Source organism: Hippoglossus stenolepis, chromosome 6 (assembly GCF_022539355.2).
Source record: "Hippoglossus stenolepis isolate QCI-W04-F060 chromosome 6, HSTE1.2, whole genome shotgun sequence".
NCBI lineage: Eukaryota > Metazoa > Chordata > Actinopteri > Pleuronectiformes > Pleuronectidae > Hippoglossus > Hippoglossus stenolepis.
The window spans coordinates 27,542,776-27,560,637 of NC_061488.1; the positions used below are offsets into that span (position 1 = coordinate 27,542,776).

A 17,862-nucleotide genomic window follows, 5' to 3' on the forward strand; every position below is an offset into this window, starting at 1 on the left:
GTACTTGTGAAGAATCATTTTTTCTTAGAGTGTGCTGTACTGAAGCTTTGTGTTGGCCCCTATAGTTGAAGGTCACATTGGATAAAGTGTCTGCTGAAAAGGCTAATATAATGAAGCAAATAGAATAGCTAATCGGAAAAGAAAACAGTGGGGAAATGTAAATGCAAATAGAAGTGGGAATTGCACTTCTAAATGCATGAATAAAATCGTTATTCATATTTCAACCCAGTTATTTGCTACATTATTACGGAGGTTATGTTTTCATTGATGTTTGTCTGTCTCTTGGCAGGATTACTCAAACACAAACCGATTTTATTTAAATTTTGTTAAAGGGTGGGGTAGGGGCCAATGAAGAACCCAGTACCTTTTGGGATGGATTTGATAAAGGGGGCGGAATTTTTTTTCTTTACATTATAACATTAGGATAGACACATAACACATAGACCTTGGTGAAAAAGGGCTAGCTTAGAGGGCTGATATAAAAATCAGTTGCCGTGCGTTGGAAGCCTCGCAAATCCCTATCTTTTCATGCTTCGGTCGTATCTGGATATTTTTACATTCGTGAGTTGTCGACTGCTTGCGTCCATGCAGTGAAGGAGTTAGTTACAGAGGCTTGTAATAAATGTGGCTTTACGAGAGTCGCAGCTTGATTAAAACCATCCCCCACATCCAGCATATTTTATTCCCCACAGGTTTCGGGCTTTATTCAGAGTGAAACAATCTGAAACTCTTAGCTCATTATAGACGTTTGTCTCTCAATAAACCTCAAAAACGTTTTGCAAGGATATTTCTTAAGAGTTGGTGGGTTTCCTTGGTGATTTTTTATTATGTATATAATTTTTTATTATGTATTGTGTATTTTGTGCATCTGTTTGTATTTTCATATTTTCACAATGAATGAAAAAAAAACTGCTTTGGCTTAACGTGTACACATTGTTTTCCCTTACAGTCTCGTGCTGAATCACCTTTTATATGATACAAATTTAGGAGTAAATGGACGCACTACAGCTTCATTTCCAGCTGCTCAGTTTCCAAGGAGAAACTCATTGCTGTAGTTCTAAGAGATACAACTTTTAGTGCCCGTTAATTATCACAGTAGGAGAAGTAAAGCTATTCTTGATTGTATTAGTTAATTTTACATATTGTTTAACTCCCTCTTCTTACAGCAGATCACTTCTCACATGGACCAATCCTGTGAGCTCTGCTGCTGGAGTTCCTCTGAGCCCGGGGTGTGACGTCATTCTCCCAGAATGCATGGCTTCCAGCGCGGCGCCCAGCAGTCCAGGCCCGGACTCTAATAAATATCTGTAAAACTTGCTCCAAAATGTCGAAGGCGAGGCGGAATGGAGGCTGGATGAAGAGCCGGACCGAGGCACAATCGGTAGGTAGCCCTCTGTCCGTGTGTGCTGAGCCGGGCTGTAGTGTGACCATGCTCGGTGAAATGTAGAGGAGTTAGCTCCCGCAAGACAAACTCCAATACAACTTTGTGAACCGCTCATCTTTTGTTTTTTAACCCGCATGCTGGCTCGAGGTCACCCTCAGCCATACTAACACCAGTCGGTGGGTTTGCTCGATGGAAAACCAGTGTAACAAAACCAAACCAGTAAACACTAAACACCGTTTCTTCTCCTGCCGAGTTTTGTGGACGCAGGCGGAGTAGCAGTGAAGTTTAGCTCCGGTCTGGTACTAACCCAGTCCACCACTTTACACTTCGAGACTTCAGTCGAGCTCTTGTGAGCCATGCTTCAAGTTTTCCCCGATTCTTTCCTTAATTTAAAATTAAGAATTCCCCCCGCTGGGTTACTTTTAAAAGAGAGTGTAAGCAGAATAAGTGTCAAGCTTAAAGCTTAACGGCAGCTCCACAAGATGGCGCTAGCTGCTCCCTCACCCCCTTGCTCACTCACAGTGCTCATGGAGTCTTTCCAGCAACCTTTTCTCTGCCTACTGTTGAACAACCAATGTGTGTCAACTATCTGCCTGAGTGAAATTAGTGAATCTACAATAGAAGGAGAGATTCATGCACATTACTTTAGTGAACTGATGGTACTGTCAACATCTGTCCTTGTAAAGGTTCTTATTGTGAAGCATGGTCCTCTGCTGAGTGATACAACATGGTTGATGCAAGTAGGGGCACATTTCCTGGCACGTCTATATACTAAATGTATGTATACTTTGAGCTGGTATTAGCTTTGGTTGTATTTTGCAATTTAATATCTGTTGTCTTAAATAGAACGTTTGTTTTAAAATGTATTATTAATTTTAAGTTAAACTGTAGAATAAGTAGTTATTTTTTTTATTTTGTATTTTCAACAAATCTCAATCGTAGTCCCCCAATAAACACACTATACGTTGCAGCCAAATCCAATACAATCAAAGTAACTGGACCATGTCTTTAAGCTAGGGCTGTCAAACGATAAAACTATTTAATCAGATTAATCCCCATTTCTAAATGCCTGAAAATTCCCCATTTTCTATGTATATTGTTGTTGGAACAGAAAGATAAATGACAGAAGGGGGATATATACATGTAACATTTGTTTTTTTTATTGATAACTTCAAATGATAGTTATCAAGATTGAAAAATAAAATCTAACTAAAACATACCACACCATAATTAAATGTGGCTGTCTCTTTGCTATGCCTATGAGCAAACATAGGATAATGTTGTTTAGAAAAAAAATGTATTTTATCAAACTCAAAGATAACCTTTATCCTAAACAATTTTTAAATCAAACAAACAACCAAACCTTTACAGAATTAAATTTGAATATGAGCCCATCTGTAGAAGCAGTGTTGTGCCAGTTCACACTTAAAAGGAACAAGTTCCAAGTTCAGTTCATGCAGATTAAAATGAACTAGTTCACGTTCATTTTTTTTATTGGGATGATTTAGGTGACAAACGTACGGTCATGTGTTTGGTTATGAATCGATGGTGTCGGATCATGTCTGTGTGTCGCTCCGCTCATTTTAACACTGAGTCCTGACTGTGAGCGTCACGTCTCCTGTTGTACTGAGCACAAAATGTTGACGAGTCATTTTCATGATGTTTAAATGCAGCCTCATAAACTCTGGAGTGAATCAAACAAACACTAAGTTACTTCATGTGCTGATCAGGTCCTGATAACTAGTGATGAGTATTTATTAGTTCAAGTGAGAGCAGGTCAGAGTGGAGGAGGACACAGAAACTCGAGCTCGGTACAAACCAACTGCAGCTTCTGCTCTGATCACTGAGCAGCTGAGACCAGAGAAACTCTGTGTTTCACTGTTCTTCTACAAAGTCACTGACCAGCTGCTTCACGAGAACGAGCTCTGATCTCACTGCGTGTGTCGCTCTGAGCAATGAGTGGGGGCGGGTATGGGTACTAGGAGCGGGTCATTCTGCGCATGCGTTAATGCGTAAAAAAATGGTACGCGTTAATTACACAAATTATTCAACCCGCGTTAATTACACAAATTATTCATCCCGTGGTAATGCGTTAATTTTAACAGCCCTACTTTAAACATTAAAACCAACAGGATAAATCCCTAAAATGCCTCCATACTGCTCCTGCGGTGTCATCCAAGTGTCCGTAAGCCCCGGTATTCAAAATACCATGTTTTTAGCCTAAATGTCCACTAACGGAACTAGCGATGCTACTGCGCACACTGCACGTACCCTTGGGCGAGAGCTTGCGTGCAGTGTGCGCGTGCAGTGTGCGCGTGCAGTGTGCGTGCAAACGCGGCTCCAGGGGAGGACAGAGGACATTTAGGCTAAAAACATGCTCTAAATGATGCTGTTTCAAGTGTAATTTGAATGTCAGGGCTTACGGACACTTGGCTGTGAGCACACAAGCAGTATGAAGGCATTTTATGATGTTTGTTTCTGTTTTTTTACATTTGAAGAAGTGGTCGCCAGTAACTTTAATTGTATTGGATTTGGCTGCAATGCTGTTTACCCCTGAAACTCCTGAAATTAACCGATTTTACCATTTAATTTGTGTCCGGCCGTGCAGTGAAATCTCTTGTGAGATGTTTGTGCGTGCGCTGTGCTGCGAAATATGTGTGTGTGTGAACCACTTAATTGAAACGTCAGTTGAGAACAGGGAACTGACATAACAGCCTTATTTCCACCAACGCGGGCCAAAACACGCCATCACAGGAGTTCACATTGAGAAATCCTTGTTGACCAGCTGACCTGTCAAGGACTCCCTTCTGCCTCAACCTTTATGTGGGTATTGCATCTTGTGTGCATGTCACATATGTATAACGTTAATTTCTGAGGATGTGCAAAATTTACACACTAAACAGATGGAGGATACATGAAGCAGCCATCTTGTGTACACATAGTTTACACAATAAACACCCAGTTTATACCGACAGGGATGATTCAGGGCTCACCCGAGCCAGCCCTCTGAATTCTATTTTGAATTTTACAGGGAGCCAATGCATGGAAGCTAAGACGAACGTAATATATTCTCTTCTTCTAGTTCCCGTCAGTGCTCGTGCTGCAGCATTTTGAGTTACTGGGACAAAGAATGTGTACGCGTTATATCGTCATCGCGATATCAACGTGTGCGATGGACGTATCGCAAAAGATTTGACAGCTTTTTCGTAAATGAATCATTGTCGGAAGTAGATAAGTAGAGAATAGAGAGAAAACAGATTTGACGGAACGAGGCGACTCCGTCAAATCTTGCTCCGCCTCCTTGTATGTAGAGCCGAAGGAAGAGAAGAGCAGTAAATTACTGATGGCTGCTAAAAACTGTAAAAAAAACACACAAAAAACTTCATGGTCCAAACATGGATGAAAAGACTAAATTAACACTAAGTGGAGCTGTGAATGACTCCCATGGTGTCTGCCTCGGACTTGGTGTCTGCAGCCAGGCTGTGCTCCTTCCCCTGACTGTGGAGCTGTCCGTGGTCTCTGCCTCCGTAGCCAGGGACTGTTTGTTTATTTATCGCAAGTTATATCATCTTCGCGATATTAAACGTTATCGCATGTTTTCCTAATATCGTGCAGCCCTAATTCTGATATTAAATAATTACAATAATCCAGTCTACATGGACTAGTTGCTCCGCATCCTTTTTAAGAGAGTATGCTTTTAATTTTCAAAATATTTTAATAATAAATATATTGTGGTCCAGGGACGTAGTTCAACGTTCCTCACTCACACGTAATAGAAAAATTCAAAAGGGGGCAAAAAGGCCCCACTAGTTGATTAACCCTGTAATAGGCTATCAAAACACTTTATGCTAAACACTGTTGTGGTCTTACTGAATGACTGACTTGTCTTCTCTTCCTTCATCCATTTTGTCAAATGAAACGCCCTCCAGCATTTCTTATAGTCTTATTGTTGTAAGCTTCACTCACTCTAGGCTCCTCAATATTTTTCCTGTTCTCACACATCAATTTTTTTGGGCAATTGTAAAAATAATACTTGCCCTGTAGTGCCCTGAATACCTGAGGATAATAATGGAACATATCCATGCTTGTACCATAGCCACTTGCCAAAATTTAGTTATCCAATAAAACAATTTTAATTTACACAAAAAGGTTGGGCGATTGGACGAACATATTGTCTATTGGTGATTGTTTCAGCAACTTTGTCATATAATTTTTGCTTGATCGTTACCATGATGATCTCCCTCCTTGAGAACCCTAGGAACTGGCACTTATTATACACTCCTCAAAAAAATTAAGGGAAAATATCAGATCTTGATGAAGGAATTATTTAAGTTGAAAATCTTTACTGATGTACATTATATAATTAGTTTGGAACTAAATGAGGTAACAACAGTCAAAATCAACAACCAATTGAGGGCTGGATTCAAAACCACACCAAAAATCTAAGTAAAAAAATAGAAATCCCAGGCTGAACAAATTTGCGTGAATTTCATCGCAGCAACTTATGTGACTCAGTTGTTTCTTTGGCCCCCACATGCCTGTATGCACTCCCTACAATATCTGGGCATGCTCCTGATGAGTCAGCAGATGGTGTCCTGGGGAATCTCCTCCCAGAACTGGATCAGGGCAGCAGTGAGCTCCTGGACAGTCTGTGGCAGTACTTGGTGGCGTCTGATACACAGATAGATAACCTCCTATAGGTGCTCAATTGGATTTAGATCATGGACGTGAGGGCCTGTCAATGGCATCAATGCCTTCGTCATCCAGGAACTGCCTACACACTTGCCACATGGGGCCGGGCATTTTCCTGCACCAGGAGGAACCCAGGGCCCACTGCACAAGCGTATGGTCTGACAATCGCTGGAGGATAACAGCAGTCAGTGTACTGTTAGCTATGACATGGAGGTCTGTGCAACCCTCCAAGGATACACCACCGTGTCTCCAGACTCTTTCACGTCTGTCACCTGTGCTCAGAGTGAACCTGATCTCATCTTGGCTTCCAACGATTAGGAAAACAAAGTAAGCGATATTAAACTATTATTAATTTTGCACTGAGTCTCTCATAGGCAGCGTTTCTGCTGCGTGTCTGCACCAGAGCTGCACTGTATTCCCTCCAATAAAAGTCAGGCTTTGTACCAAACTAAATGCCAGGAAACTATATTGGCGTTTGTTTGATTCTCGCTAGAGTTTGAGACGCGCATTTTAACACATTGAATAAAAAGTCACCTGCCACACACAACACAAGATGAGATGCAGGGCTCCAGAGTGCGACCATTTTAGTCCCACAGTGCTACTAAATATTTGAATTGGTTGCACCAGTGGGCCTGAAATTTATCTTGTCTCCAAAAATGTTTTAATAAAATACAACTGGGTGTATGGACATTTGCCTTTGACAAACATTAAAGTGATTGATAAATAATGATTATTCTGTCAGCGTATAGCGGGGATTTTATGTACACACTCAGACAGGCTTTGCGCGCTTAATGTGAGCACATGCGCAATGTGCGTTACTAAAGGGTTGAGAGCACGGTGTGTCGACTTCACCCTTATTCCATGTAGGCAAACAGAACACAAAACGAGAGGACAAACGTAAAAAAGAGGGTATATATTCACAATGAAGAGAACAATTGATTCTTTTGTCGCCGAGAAAAATGCTGCGGTGCCCGGTGCACCTGTCCCCGAGGTTGAAATGCCCATCGCAGACCCACATCAGCGACGCGTGTCGTTCCAGTTGTTACACCTGCCCCCGCTCCGAATCCGGATTTACCATCTAACGTGAAGATGGCTTCATCCGATTCAGAGCCAGATCAACATCCAGAACCTACTAAAACATAGCTGCGCTATTAATAAAAGCGACCAACTCGATGCATTGCATTTACTGCAAAGAGTGCGGCCAAATCATTGCGGGGAAAAGTGGTTTTGCTGTTTCGACATCAGAATTCAGAATTGAAACCCTAAAAAAGCACAACTTGTCTAAAAAGCACACCTTGTACCGTGACAGGTGCGTTGCTGGTAGAGCAGCTCCTCTCACAGCAGCGTTTCAGCGCCAGGCAGTGGCAAATCAAACAAGTGAGGAATCAGAAATGACAATCAAATATAACACTGCTTACAATATAGCAAAAGAGGAGTTGCCCTTCACTAAATTCAAATCTCTGATAGTCCTCATGAAAAAAAACAGGTTAAATGTCAACCCGGCGTATGCCAACGACACTGCCAGCACAGCACAGTTCATCGGAGTGATCGCTGACTCATTAAAAAAAGACGTCTCAAGATCGCGGATTCCATGTACATTTCATTTATGATTGATGGAGACATAGACATATTCACGAAAGAGTGTGAAATCGTCTACTGCTCCTTGTTTGTTATATTTGTTTGGTTTATCTATTTATTTGAAATTTTCAAGCACTTAAAACCAGCACTTTAAGTTTGTTTTATCGTCACAATTCTTTGTTCTGTGCTCTGATTTAAAAATAAAAAAGAATGTCTACGCCTTTACTCCTGTTTACAATAATTTACATAATTAGATATGGATTTACCTATGTCTATGGGAAGCAAAGCTGAAAAATAAAATATTGGGTACACCTAATATATATATGCGGTGGTGCACCTAAATGAAAAAGGTAGGCGCACCAGTGCAACCAAGGAAAAAGTTAGTCTGGAGACCTGAGATGTGATGCGAATAACTAAATACATGTGATTTTCTGTGTTTGAAGAGCGGCGGAAACACACACCTGTAGACAGGAGAGAAATTTTCTGGCAGATTATGGTGCAACGTTGTGTTTTGACCTCATTGTAGCAGACAAAGCAACACCCCGTTTATGAACACAAATATGAATTCATCAGAGTCACGCTGCGACTGAGCCACCCAGCTCACTCAGACAGTGTAGTCACTCTAATCTGTTAACATGGGTGCCAAAATTATTGTTCTTTTAAATTCAGTAAGTGCGTGATGTTTCCAAAGTCAGAGTTATTGTGCTAAATACTAATTACAATATTGACCAAAATAATAGTGATTATAATTTTTGCATTAATCAAGCAGCCCTACTCTAATCTGTAAAGAGAATGGGGCGCCTGTGGAGTACTTGCCTATTCTGGTGTTCTCTGTTGAATGCCAATAATATCTGCATGGTGCTGGGCTGTGAGCACAGGTTCCGCTAGAGCAGTGGTTCTCAACTGGTCTGGCTTCTGGACCCACCATCACCCCTTAATGACAATCCGCCACCCAAATCGAGGAAAATTTTCAACTTCTCAAATTTATTTAATGAAAGATGGTGCAGTTTGAACCTGAGATAGTACAGAATATCACAGTATGCCAACACAAAAAAACAAGTTTAATGATAAACCAAAACGACCAGCAGGTGGCGATGCTAGAGAGGGAAATATTCCCTTTTACACTCAATTAGCTGCATTTGAATTAACAACCAAAAAGTGCCTCTTAGGGACACAAGGTAATACAACATACATAACAATTCAGTAACTTCAGCCTTTTTTAACAGACTCAACAGTGCTTTCATGCACAAACATGAAATAAAAAAGTCCAACTACTGAGAAGTAGTTTCAAAAAGACTCATGCTCAATTACCATATGAAAACTAACTTTGCGGGTATTCTTCTATGCTGTGAAATGGCGGGTGTCTATTACCATTACAAGGCATTAATGCCAAATACTGTTAAGGAGTGTGAATAGACGGCACTCCGCTACATAAAAAAATCTCATTCAAAATAAAAGCACAGGATATTTTTTTCTTAAATGTTTTTGCAAAGGCCCGCGACCCACTGAAAACGGGCCCACCAGTTGAGAATCACTGCGCGAGAGGATGTCAGGCCCTCATGCCACCCGCATGGAGTCTGTTTCTGACAATTTGGTCAGAAACAAGCCCACCAGTAGCCTGCTGGAGGTCATTTTGTAGGGCTCTGGCGGTGCTCCTCCTGTTCCTCCTCGCACAAAGGAGCAGATACCGGTCCTGCTGCTGGGTTGATGCCCTTCTACGCTCCTGTCCAGCTCTCCTTTTTTAACGTCTGTCTCCTGGTATCTCCTCCATGCTCTTTAGACTGTTGTGAGAGACACTGCAAACCTTGTGAGAGACTAGTTGTGCAACCTGATTGGGCTGCATTTACCGCCTCATGCTACCAGTAGTGACGAGGTCACTAGCAGAACACAAAACTAGAGAAGAATCAGTCAGGAAGGATAAGGAGAGAGCAGCTGTCTGGCCACCACATGCAAAACCATTATCTTTTTTTTTGGGGGGGGGGTGTCTTGCTCTTGCCTCTCCATTGCACCTGTTGTCACTGTCATTTGCACCAAAGCAGGTGAAATTGATTCACAATCACTTCACTAAATGGACTGATTGATATCCCTGAAGTTGAACTGACTTGGTGTTAAACTGAGGATTAAGTGTTCCCTTAAATTTTTTGAGCAATGTATTTTATATTTTATTCTCACTTGCTTGCAGGAGATGATTTGGGGGCCAAACAAATCCAGTTGTCACATGAGAACCAGCTACACAATGAATGGTGCAGTCATTTATTTTGCCAATAATACATTAATTCTAATATTTTATACAACAATACAATAGCGCATTACAATCAAAACAATAGATATTGTCATCGATGTAGGAATACTAAAATATATCCTATGCAAGTGGACAGATCTCAACAAATTCTCTTTCTCAACATGAATCATTCATCAACAAGAGCATTAATATTTTAAGCACAAATTAGTTGGTGTTTACACCTAATGATAACGTTAATATTAACAATGTTCTCTGATAAAAGACAGAATGGGAGATATTAAACAACTCAAAGAAAATGCTGTGATAACTTGTCAGCACTACAGAAAGCAGTACAAATTATAAGGGTTCAAAAAGTGAGGAGTTTTTAGTGAAATACAGAAAATAAGATTCACAGAAAACCAATTATATTGTATGTTACATGAACTTGTAGAGTTATTGGCAATTTTGGTTGCATATTTCTTTTACATTGTTCATGCTTCTACCATGCACAATAGGTTTCATCTGCAAAAAGTGACCCTGTTTTCTGGTTTGCAGGTCTGCAGAGATGTTGAGCGGCCTCTGTGATTCAGCTGCTGTGATCGTGGTGTTCAAGGCTGCTGAATACTAAAACAGACTGGGCCAACACAACAGCTCTACTCAGGAAACAACAATCCAGCCAGAGCTTCCAAAGCTCCTCATCACCGCAGCCCTTTTGGGGTTGCTATGGCAGCTGCTGTCACAGAAACCAAGTGCTGGACACAGGCTTTCCTCAGCAGGGCAGGACAGACCACTAGTCATTGCCGCAAAAAAACATCAAACAGTCAACAAACAGCACTTAGCATTAACTCTAGCACTCCAAGTTAACAAAGCAACCAGAGGTCTGCAGGCTGATGGTCAGCTGTGTGGCGAATCCTCATGAGTCTTGTCTGTGTCTGTTCAGGCTCATGGCAAGAGTCCCTGTGCAGCAGCAGAGCCAGTACTGTTCCTAGACCATGTTCCACCAGCAGGACAATCTGAAGAGCCATCTGCAGGAAAGCCACCCAGCCAGCAGGCAGCTCTTTCACTGCCAGGAGTGTGGGAAGCAGTACAACACTCAGCTGGGTTATCGACGCCACCTGGTGGCAGCCCACAGTGCTGCAACAGGCCTGCCCTGTCCGGAGGGGGCACCGTCCCTCCTCGAGCACCTAGGCGGCCATACAGACAGGCCTCCACCCTCAGAGGGTAACACTAATGCTGCTGTGCCAGTGAGAGAGAGGAAGTACTCGTGTGAGCGATGTGACCGTCGGTTTTATACTCGTAAAGATGTACGACGTCATGCTGTGGTGCACACTGGGCGCCGTGATTTCCTCTGCCCACGCTGTGAACAACGCTTTGGCCGCAGAGACCACCTGACCCGCCACTTGAAGAAAAGCCATGCCCAGGACTCAGGGTTGATGCCATCATGTACTCCGAGTACTCCTGTGGCTACACCCACTGCTGCCACCCAGTGCCCATTGAAGGAGCCCAGCCCTGTGACCTCTGAGATGGGCTCCATCTCCAAGGAGCCCATGGAGACTTTCCCCAGGGACATGTACAACTCTTATCCTATGACCAATGCTCTCCCCGGGATGGGCCACCCTCATAGCCTCATGCAGGGTTCCTTATCCTCAAGCATGGGTGTGGGGCGCCACATTCCCCCCCAGTCTTCACACTCCCACCTCCATCACCTGCAGCCCCCTGCAGCTCCACAGCAGCAGCCCTACAGCAACATGGCCAGGTACCAGCTTGGATCTACCTCATATCCTCGTGCCGACGTGGACAGTTTCCTGCTGGACCTGCAGAGTGTCCCACCACCACACCTGAGTGCAGTCAACTCCTCTACCTCTACTTCTGCCTCACCCCAGAGGGAGGTGCTGGGTGAAGGGGTGGCTTCTGGTGGCGACCCACACCTGCTGTGCCGGAGCCCTGCTGTGTCTTCAGCCGAGTTGTCCTGTACCACCAACATGGACCTCGGGCCTCTGCTGGGGTTTTTGCCTTTCAGCCTGCCGCCCTACAGCCCTCACATGGGGATGGGAGGGTTAGTGATGAGCTATCCACCTGCCACCACAACCACTTCCTCTCCATCCTCTTCCACTGGGCTGTCCTCACAGGCCCCAGGGCCTTTCTCCTTCTTCCAGCCTCCCCAGGCTCATGTACCCCAGGGCCCTGGAGCCCACAACCACAGCCAACTACCTCAGGCATACAGTAGTCCTACTATGAGCACTTCAAGCTCCCTACCTCACTACTACCAGGCCTTTCAGCAGTAAGCAGCTCTGTCCCCACAAACGTTGCCTTTGTCATGCTCATGGACTTTTCATGAAAAGGGTAAAACATGAGATCAGCATCTTTATTGTAAAACACATGTGAAACTTTCATCTGTCAGTGCTTATGATGCTAATCTTTGTAGTTTTTTTTTGTTGAACACAACAAATCACCTCGTCAGTATTACCTCATTATTTAAAAGGAAGCTTGAACGTTTGAAGAAATGTGATGGTCTCACTACAACCAAAACGGAGAACCTCTCTTGGTCAGACCTATTACCAACAGTGGAGCACTTGAAACGCTTGTTACAGGTGCTGCACAGTGCTAAATTGTTCAGTTTTAGATTATCAAAAAAATAGGTGATGCTAAGAAATATTTTAACCAATTTATGTTTAAGAAAATGTCCTACCTTTATTGAAGCTGATTTGAGATTTTCCAATATTGTCGATTGCGGTATAGATAGCCTTAGGTGGAGAGACAAATTTGTGTTAGAAGTTCTCATTTAAAGTAAATTCCGGAGCACTGTTTGCATATGATTATAAGATATGCAAAAACCACTTCCCAGCCAATAATTACAGAATTACACCAACCATCAAAGTGCATCAGCAGATCAACCATTATTTCAAGTGGCATAAATTTAATATTTAAATTAGTATGAGGCCATGTATCAGTGAATGCAGTCACTATGGTGGCAGTTATCAGTAACTGTAAATCAGTTACTCTATATTTAAAAAATCTAACAGAGCGGCTCTTACAGCTGGAATTTCACATCTGAAGCCCTGAGGGGCGTTATTAGATGGAGTTATCTGAGGTGAGGCCTGTCATGATAACAAATTTTGTTGGATGATATATTGTCTCAGAAATTATTGCAATAATTGATATTATTGTCATAATTTTGAGACCCTTTTATACCACTGATATAATGATAATATAATTGCATAATAATGCAAGTACACCCTTTCAATGAGAATTAAAGATATTAAAATACCCATAATAAATAAAATGGATAAAACAAAATAATTAAAATGAGCTCTGTTAACAAAAATTGCTCTTGAATAAACATTAGGCACAGGATATGTGTTACCAGCTTGGTTAACTGGATGGGAGGGATATGATTTAGATGAGCTTTTCTATTGTTTAAGGTTAGTATTCTAGCGTTTCCTCTAGAATTGTGTGTTTGTCTCCTTGTCTCTGTTGCTCTTCACACACAAACTGATAGTCACATTTATTTAGTTATTAATTGATGGTTTTGGATCAGGAATCCGGATCGTTGTGGCTGTGTGCGTATCGTGTTGTGTGTCGCAGGTCAAATGAGTGCGCACTAAATCTTGGGACTTTTGTTGAAAGTGTTTAAATGCATGCCTTATGAATTCTCGTGCGAATCAAACAAATGGAAATTTCAATTGTACGTTTCCTAATAACTTTTAAATTTGTGTTGATGTTTATTGTGAGCAAGTCTAAGTGAGCGCAGGCTAGCAGGGGAGTGGGTTCCAACAACCCAAAAGCTCTAATCCTGAAGCAGTGGCGGTAATAATGAACGTAGTGGAAACCCTGTATTCCCATTTGTTGCCACTGTTTCTAAACAAACCCAAAATGTTTTATCTTGGACTCGTGTCTGGTTCGCTGTACGTTTCGCTCTGTGTGAGTGAGTGGGGGTGGGGCCAGCGCGCAGCATCCGTGTCTGTCACGGGAGAGGAGACATTCTTATGTATACAAACACGCATGTAAAGACAATGGGCAATTTATCAAGGTCAGCAAAACTATTGACTACATGTTAATATATTGTATTATACGATGATATAGTAATTATCGTGACAGGCCTATCTGAGGTCACAGCAGCATAATAACAAAAACTCTAATGTGACATAGATACTTTATTATTTTTGCTATATTATGTAGCATCACTATATTGAAATGCACTTACCTTTCATTTTCAACAGTGCACATTATAGGTCAAAGCTGTCACTTAAGACCGAAAGCTGCTGTCTAGATTTTTTTTAATACCTTTTCAAGTTCTGACTTTTTTAGACAGAGCATGTGACACAATAGGTACCATTCAGGTAGACGTGTTATGTAGAGTTAATGCTCCTGAACCCCATACACTGTATTAACTGACTTAGAATAGTGCTGGTTTTGAGACTTTGACAGACTTCAACTGGAAACCAGTGGGTGAACCTGTTTGAAATTCCTGCCAGCTTTGTAATTGCTGTGGCTTACATCCTCATCTATTTCTTTCCTCCTGTGATGCCCTCTGCCTCTCTTGTGCCTCTCTGCCCGTGTGGGGCCTCAGAGAGATGCAGTAGCTGTAAAGATCCTTAAACATCCGACCGCTCTAAACATGTTGAGTTATTGACACACTGTGCCAACTATGTCACTGGTCTCAGGGTTGCTGCCTTTCCCTTTTTAATAGATAAATCACCATTTTCCTACATATGTCATCTCACACAACCCACACTCAGGTGCTCATTCAATGTTATATGTTAAAATTACTATCGTTCTTGGCAGTAGGCATTAGTAGAAACTTTGTAGGGTGAGGAAAAAGTATGTCAAGCTAGTGTAAAGTAGCAAAAGAATTGTATTGATCACCTTAGTGACTGAGTATCCATGTTCCAGACCTGAGACACTAAGAAGATACATGTAAACATCTCTACACTTTTCTGCAGCGAAAGGTGTAACCATAGGTTGCAGAGGAGCTTATGTGCAAAGTCATAAAACTCAGCAACACGTGCAGATGTGTCTGACTGGTTGATTGACTTCCTGTCAGGATGCAGGCTAGAAGGCAAATGAAGATCGAAATGTACTAGAGACAAGTATTAAAGGAACACACAAGCATTTGCCATGCATGTTTTATCACATGCAACCTGGGAATAAGTAATTACGGCTTCAGTACGATCATCTCTTGAGCTTAAGTAGAAAAATATTTGAGTCTTTACAGCAGATTGAGTTTGTCAGAAAATCACCTGTGTATCCAAGAAGCTACAGCTGTGAGCCTGCTGGATCTCTTGACCCATGTGTTACTGGGTTTTGGTACCCCTTGTGTATGTCTGCGTACTTCCATTGTTGGGCTTTGCTAGGACCAATGAGTTATTTTTGGAGTAAGAACATTTTGTCTGGTCCCCACAACTTGAAATGGCTGTTTGATGGTTAAGAGTTGGTTACAGGTTTTGGTTATAATCAGTTTTAGGTTAGGTTAGAGGGATAGTTCACCCAGAAATGAAAATTCACTCATCTACTCAGCCCTATGCCGATGGTGGGTGAAGTGTTTGAGTCCACAAAACACTTTTGGAGTTTCAGGGGTAAGCAGTGCAGCTGATTAGTCACCTATCTTCAGATGTAATAAAACAACTGAAAAACCATAACATGCCTCCATACTGCTCGTGTGGTGTCCAAGTGTCTGCAAGCCCCAACATTCATATTCAACCTCGAAATGAGGTCATTAACATTGTGTTTTAAGCCTTAAAGTCCACAGGAAGTGTTATGGTTTTTCTGTTTTTATTACATCTGAAGAAGGACTCACTATTGACTTCACTTGTATTGGATTCTGCTCTAACAAAGTTTGCCCCTGAGACTCCAGAAGTGTTTTGTGGACTCAAACACTTCACCCACCCCTCCATCAGCATAGTGGTGAGTGGATAATGATTGAATTAAAATTTTTAGATGAACTATCCCTTTAAGGGGTTAGGGCATATATAATGTCAAAGCTTTCCTCACAAAGATAGAGGTATGTGTGGGTTTGTGTCTGCATCTGTTTGACACGCTTTTACCAGTTCCTATTGCACGCATTACAGATGCAAAAGTCAAAGCAAACCATTTCTCAAATATAAGATAAAAACACGTTTTCATGCACATTCCGAGCTCAGTCCTGTGTCATTGTAAGGAAGGTAAACGCACTTTGCGATATATGTATCAGTATTTGTGTCTGAGGCAGAGATCATCCCTGTCCCACATTTCCAAATTTTCACAGTGGAAGAAGGCAACCCTAGTGACAGTACATAAGCTGGGGTAATTGGAAGGGCATTGTGTCAATGTTCTCCCTGTTTCGTTCTTTTCAAAGTGTACCACTTAATCGGAGCAGGTTGTAATTCTGCTCAGATTTTGCATGGTTTGAATTTCTGACTTTATTATAGAGAGCTGCATATATTCTACAAAGGTCTTCCAGAGCACTTGTTTTCTTACCTTTTCTGATGTCACCAATCACCCATTACTCCAAGGTTGGGTTGTTGGATCGAAGAGGTTCTGATGTACTAAGACTGAAAGGTGACTCTTCCTGGCCTCATCTTTGCTGTAGAGGATCAAGAAGCCAGAGAAGCATCAGTTAAGGAGCAGCTGGTCTGTTGAGAAACAGGTCTCCTTTTAACAGAGTCTCACTGTAGCATGGCAAGAATATTGGAACCAGCAACCTTCCAATGGATCCTCCACTCATGAAAATGATCGTGTAGTGGAGATGTAGGAGCCCCCCAGCCGGACGTTGCGAGTGATTGATGTGATATCGGAAAAAGATATTTAGGGAGAGAAATGGTGGGATGATGCTCTATCTTCTGCCTTAATTCCACAAACTGTATATTGAAGGACCTCTACAATTTCAATTGTAACAAGCCTCATTGTTGCACCAATGTCTTAAAATGCTACTGTTGTGCCTCTAAAAGAGTGTCTAATCTCTTGACTGGGTTTAAGCACTTATGACATTTTAAAAAGGATTAATTTGATCTGTACCTCAAACATGCAGAACTGTTGGTTTCTGTTATTTCTATTTGCGTGTAGTTTGTTTGGCTCTTGTGCCGTTAGATCGAAACTATAAAGGTAGATTTTATGAATCTAAACTCTTTATCTAGTGGCAGACATTGACATTATAATTCCGTCAAACTTTCTACCTCTACTTTTTCATATATCTTTCTACAAAATCATTAGAAATAGTTTTAACCTGTAACAGTTAGGCAGTTTTTACCACTGGTGAAGGGGGATATGTTCAAAAATCTACTTTGACGGACCGGGTACACACTTATATCTGAGTGTGTTCCAGAGTCAAACATAGTTCTCTGTACTTGCCTTTAATGATATTTCTACTTATGTACTACCTCAGAGAAGAGACAGGTGACTGTCCATCTAACTGCAGAGAAAATGACTCTATAGTAATGTTTGTCAGAACAAGCACATGAACTTGATAGCTCAATAGTTTTTACTTAGGGTAGCTCACATCAGAATGTCTAGCTTAACGAGTGCCACATTATGTGTCGCATCACATTAGTTGTGTTATTAAGCGGTCTCTGCCTCTTCTGTCTGGAATGTTTACTGTGTTAAAGAATAGGGGCCTCAGTCTAATGGTATTCCACAGCTTCCTGTTGGAATATACACAACAATTTGGACCTACGTATACCCACTCATAGCACTTCACCCGAAAGCAGTATCCTCTTACCATTTGTGATACATTTCCTCAAGAACAATGTTGAAAACTGTCTGTTTACTGCTTCTCCAGTGTAAGTGTTTGCTGTATAATTGCTTGAAAACCTTTGTTTTGTTTACTTATCAATCAGACAAAAGGGGCAGTTTGAACACATCAGGGTGGGCTTAGGAAATGCTTTGGGGACATTTGTCCTTATTGTCCAACATTTTATAGAATGAACAGTTAATGAAGCACTTGCAAAAACAACCTACACTCTCCCTCTCACTTGCTGGGGGCGTTGGCAGGTAATCACAAATGCTACATCCT

General features: G+C 41.8%; 1 protein-coding gene across 1 annotated transcript; it reads left to right on the forward strand.

Moving 5' to 3' along the window:
- Window positions 1-1,257: 1,257 nt before the first annotated feature.
- LOC118111055 (zinc finger protein PLAGL2) lies at window positions 1,258-15,602 on the forward strand. Its single transcript, XM_035159340.1, has 2 exons — window positions 1,258-1,381; window positions 10,431-15,602. The coding sequence occupies exon 2, from the start codon at window positions 10,868-10,870 to the stop codon at window positions 12,158-12,160; it is 1,293 nt and encodes a 430-aa protein (XP_035015231.1). The 5' UTR covers window positions 1,258-1,381; window positions 10,431-10,867; the 3' UTR covers window positions 12,161-15,602.
- The last annotated feature ends 2,260 nt before the right edge of the window (window positions 15,603-17,862 follow it).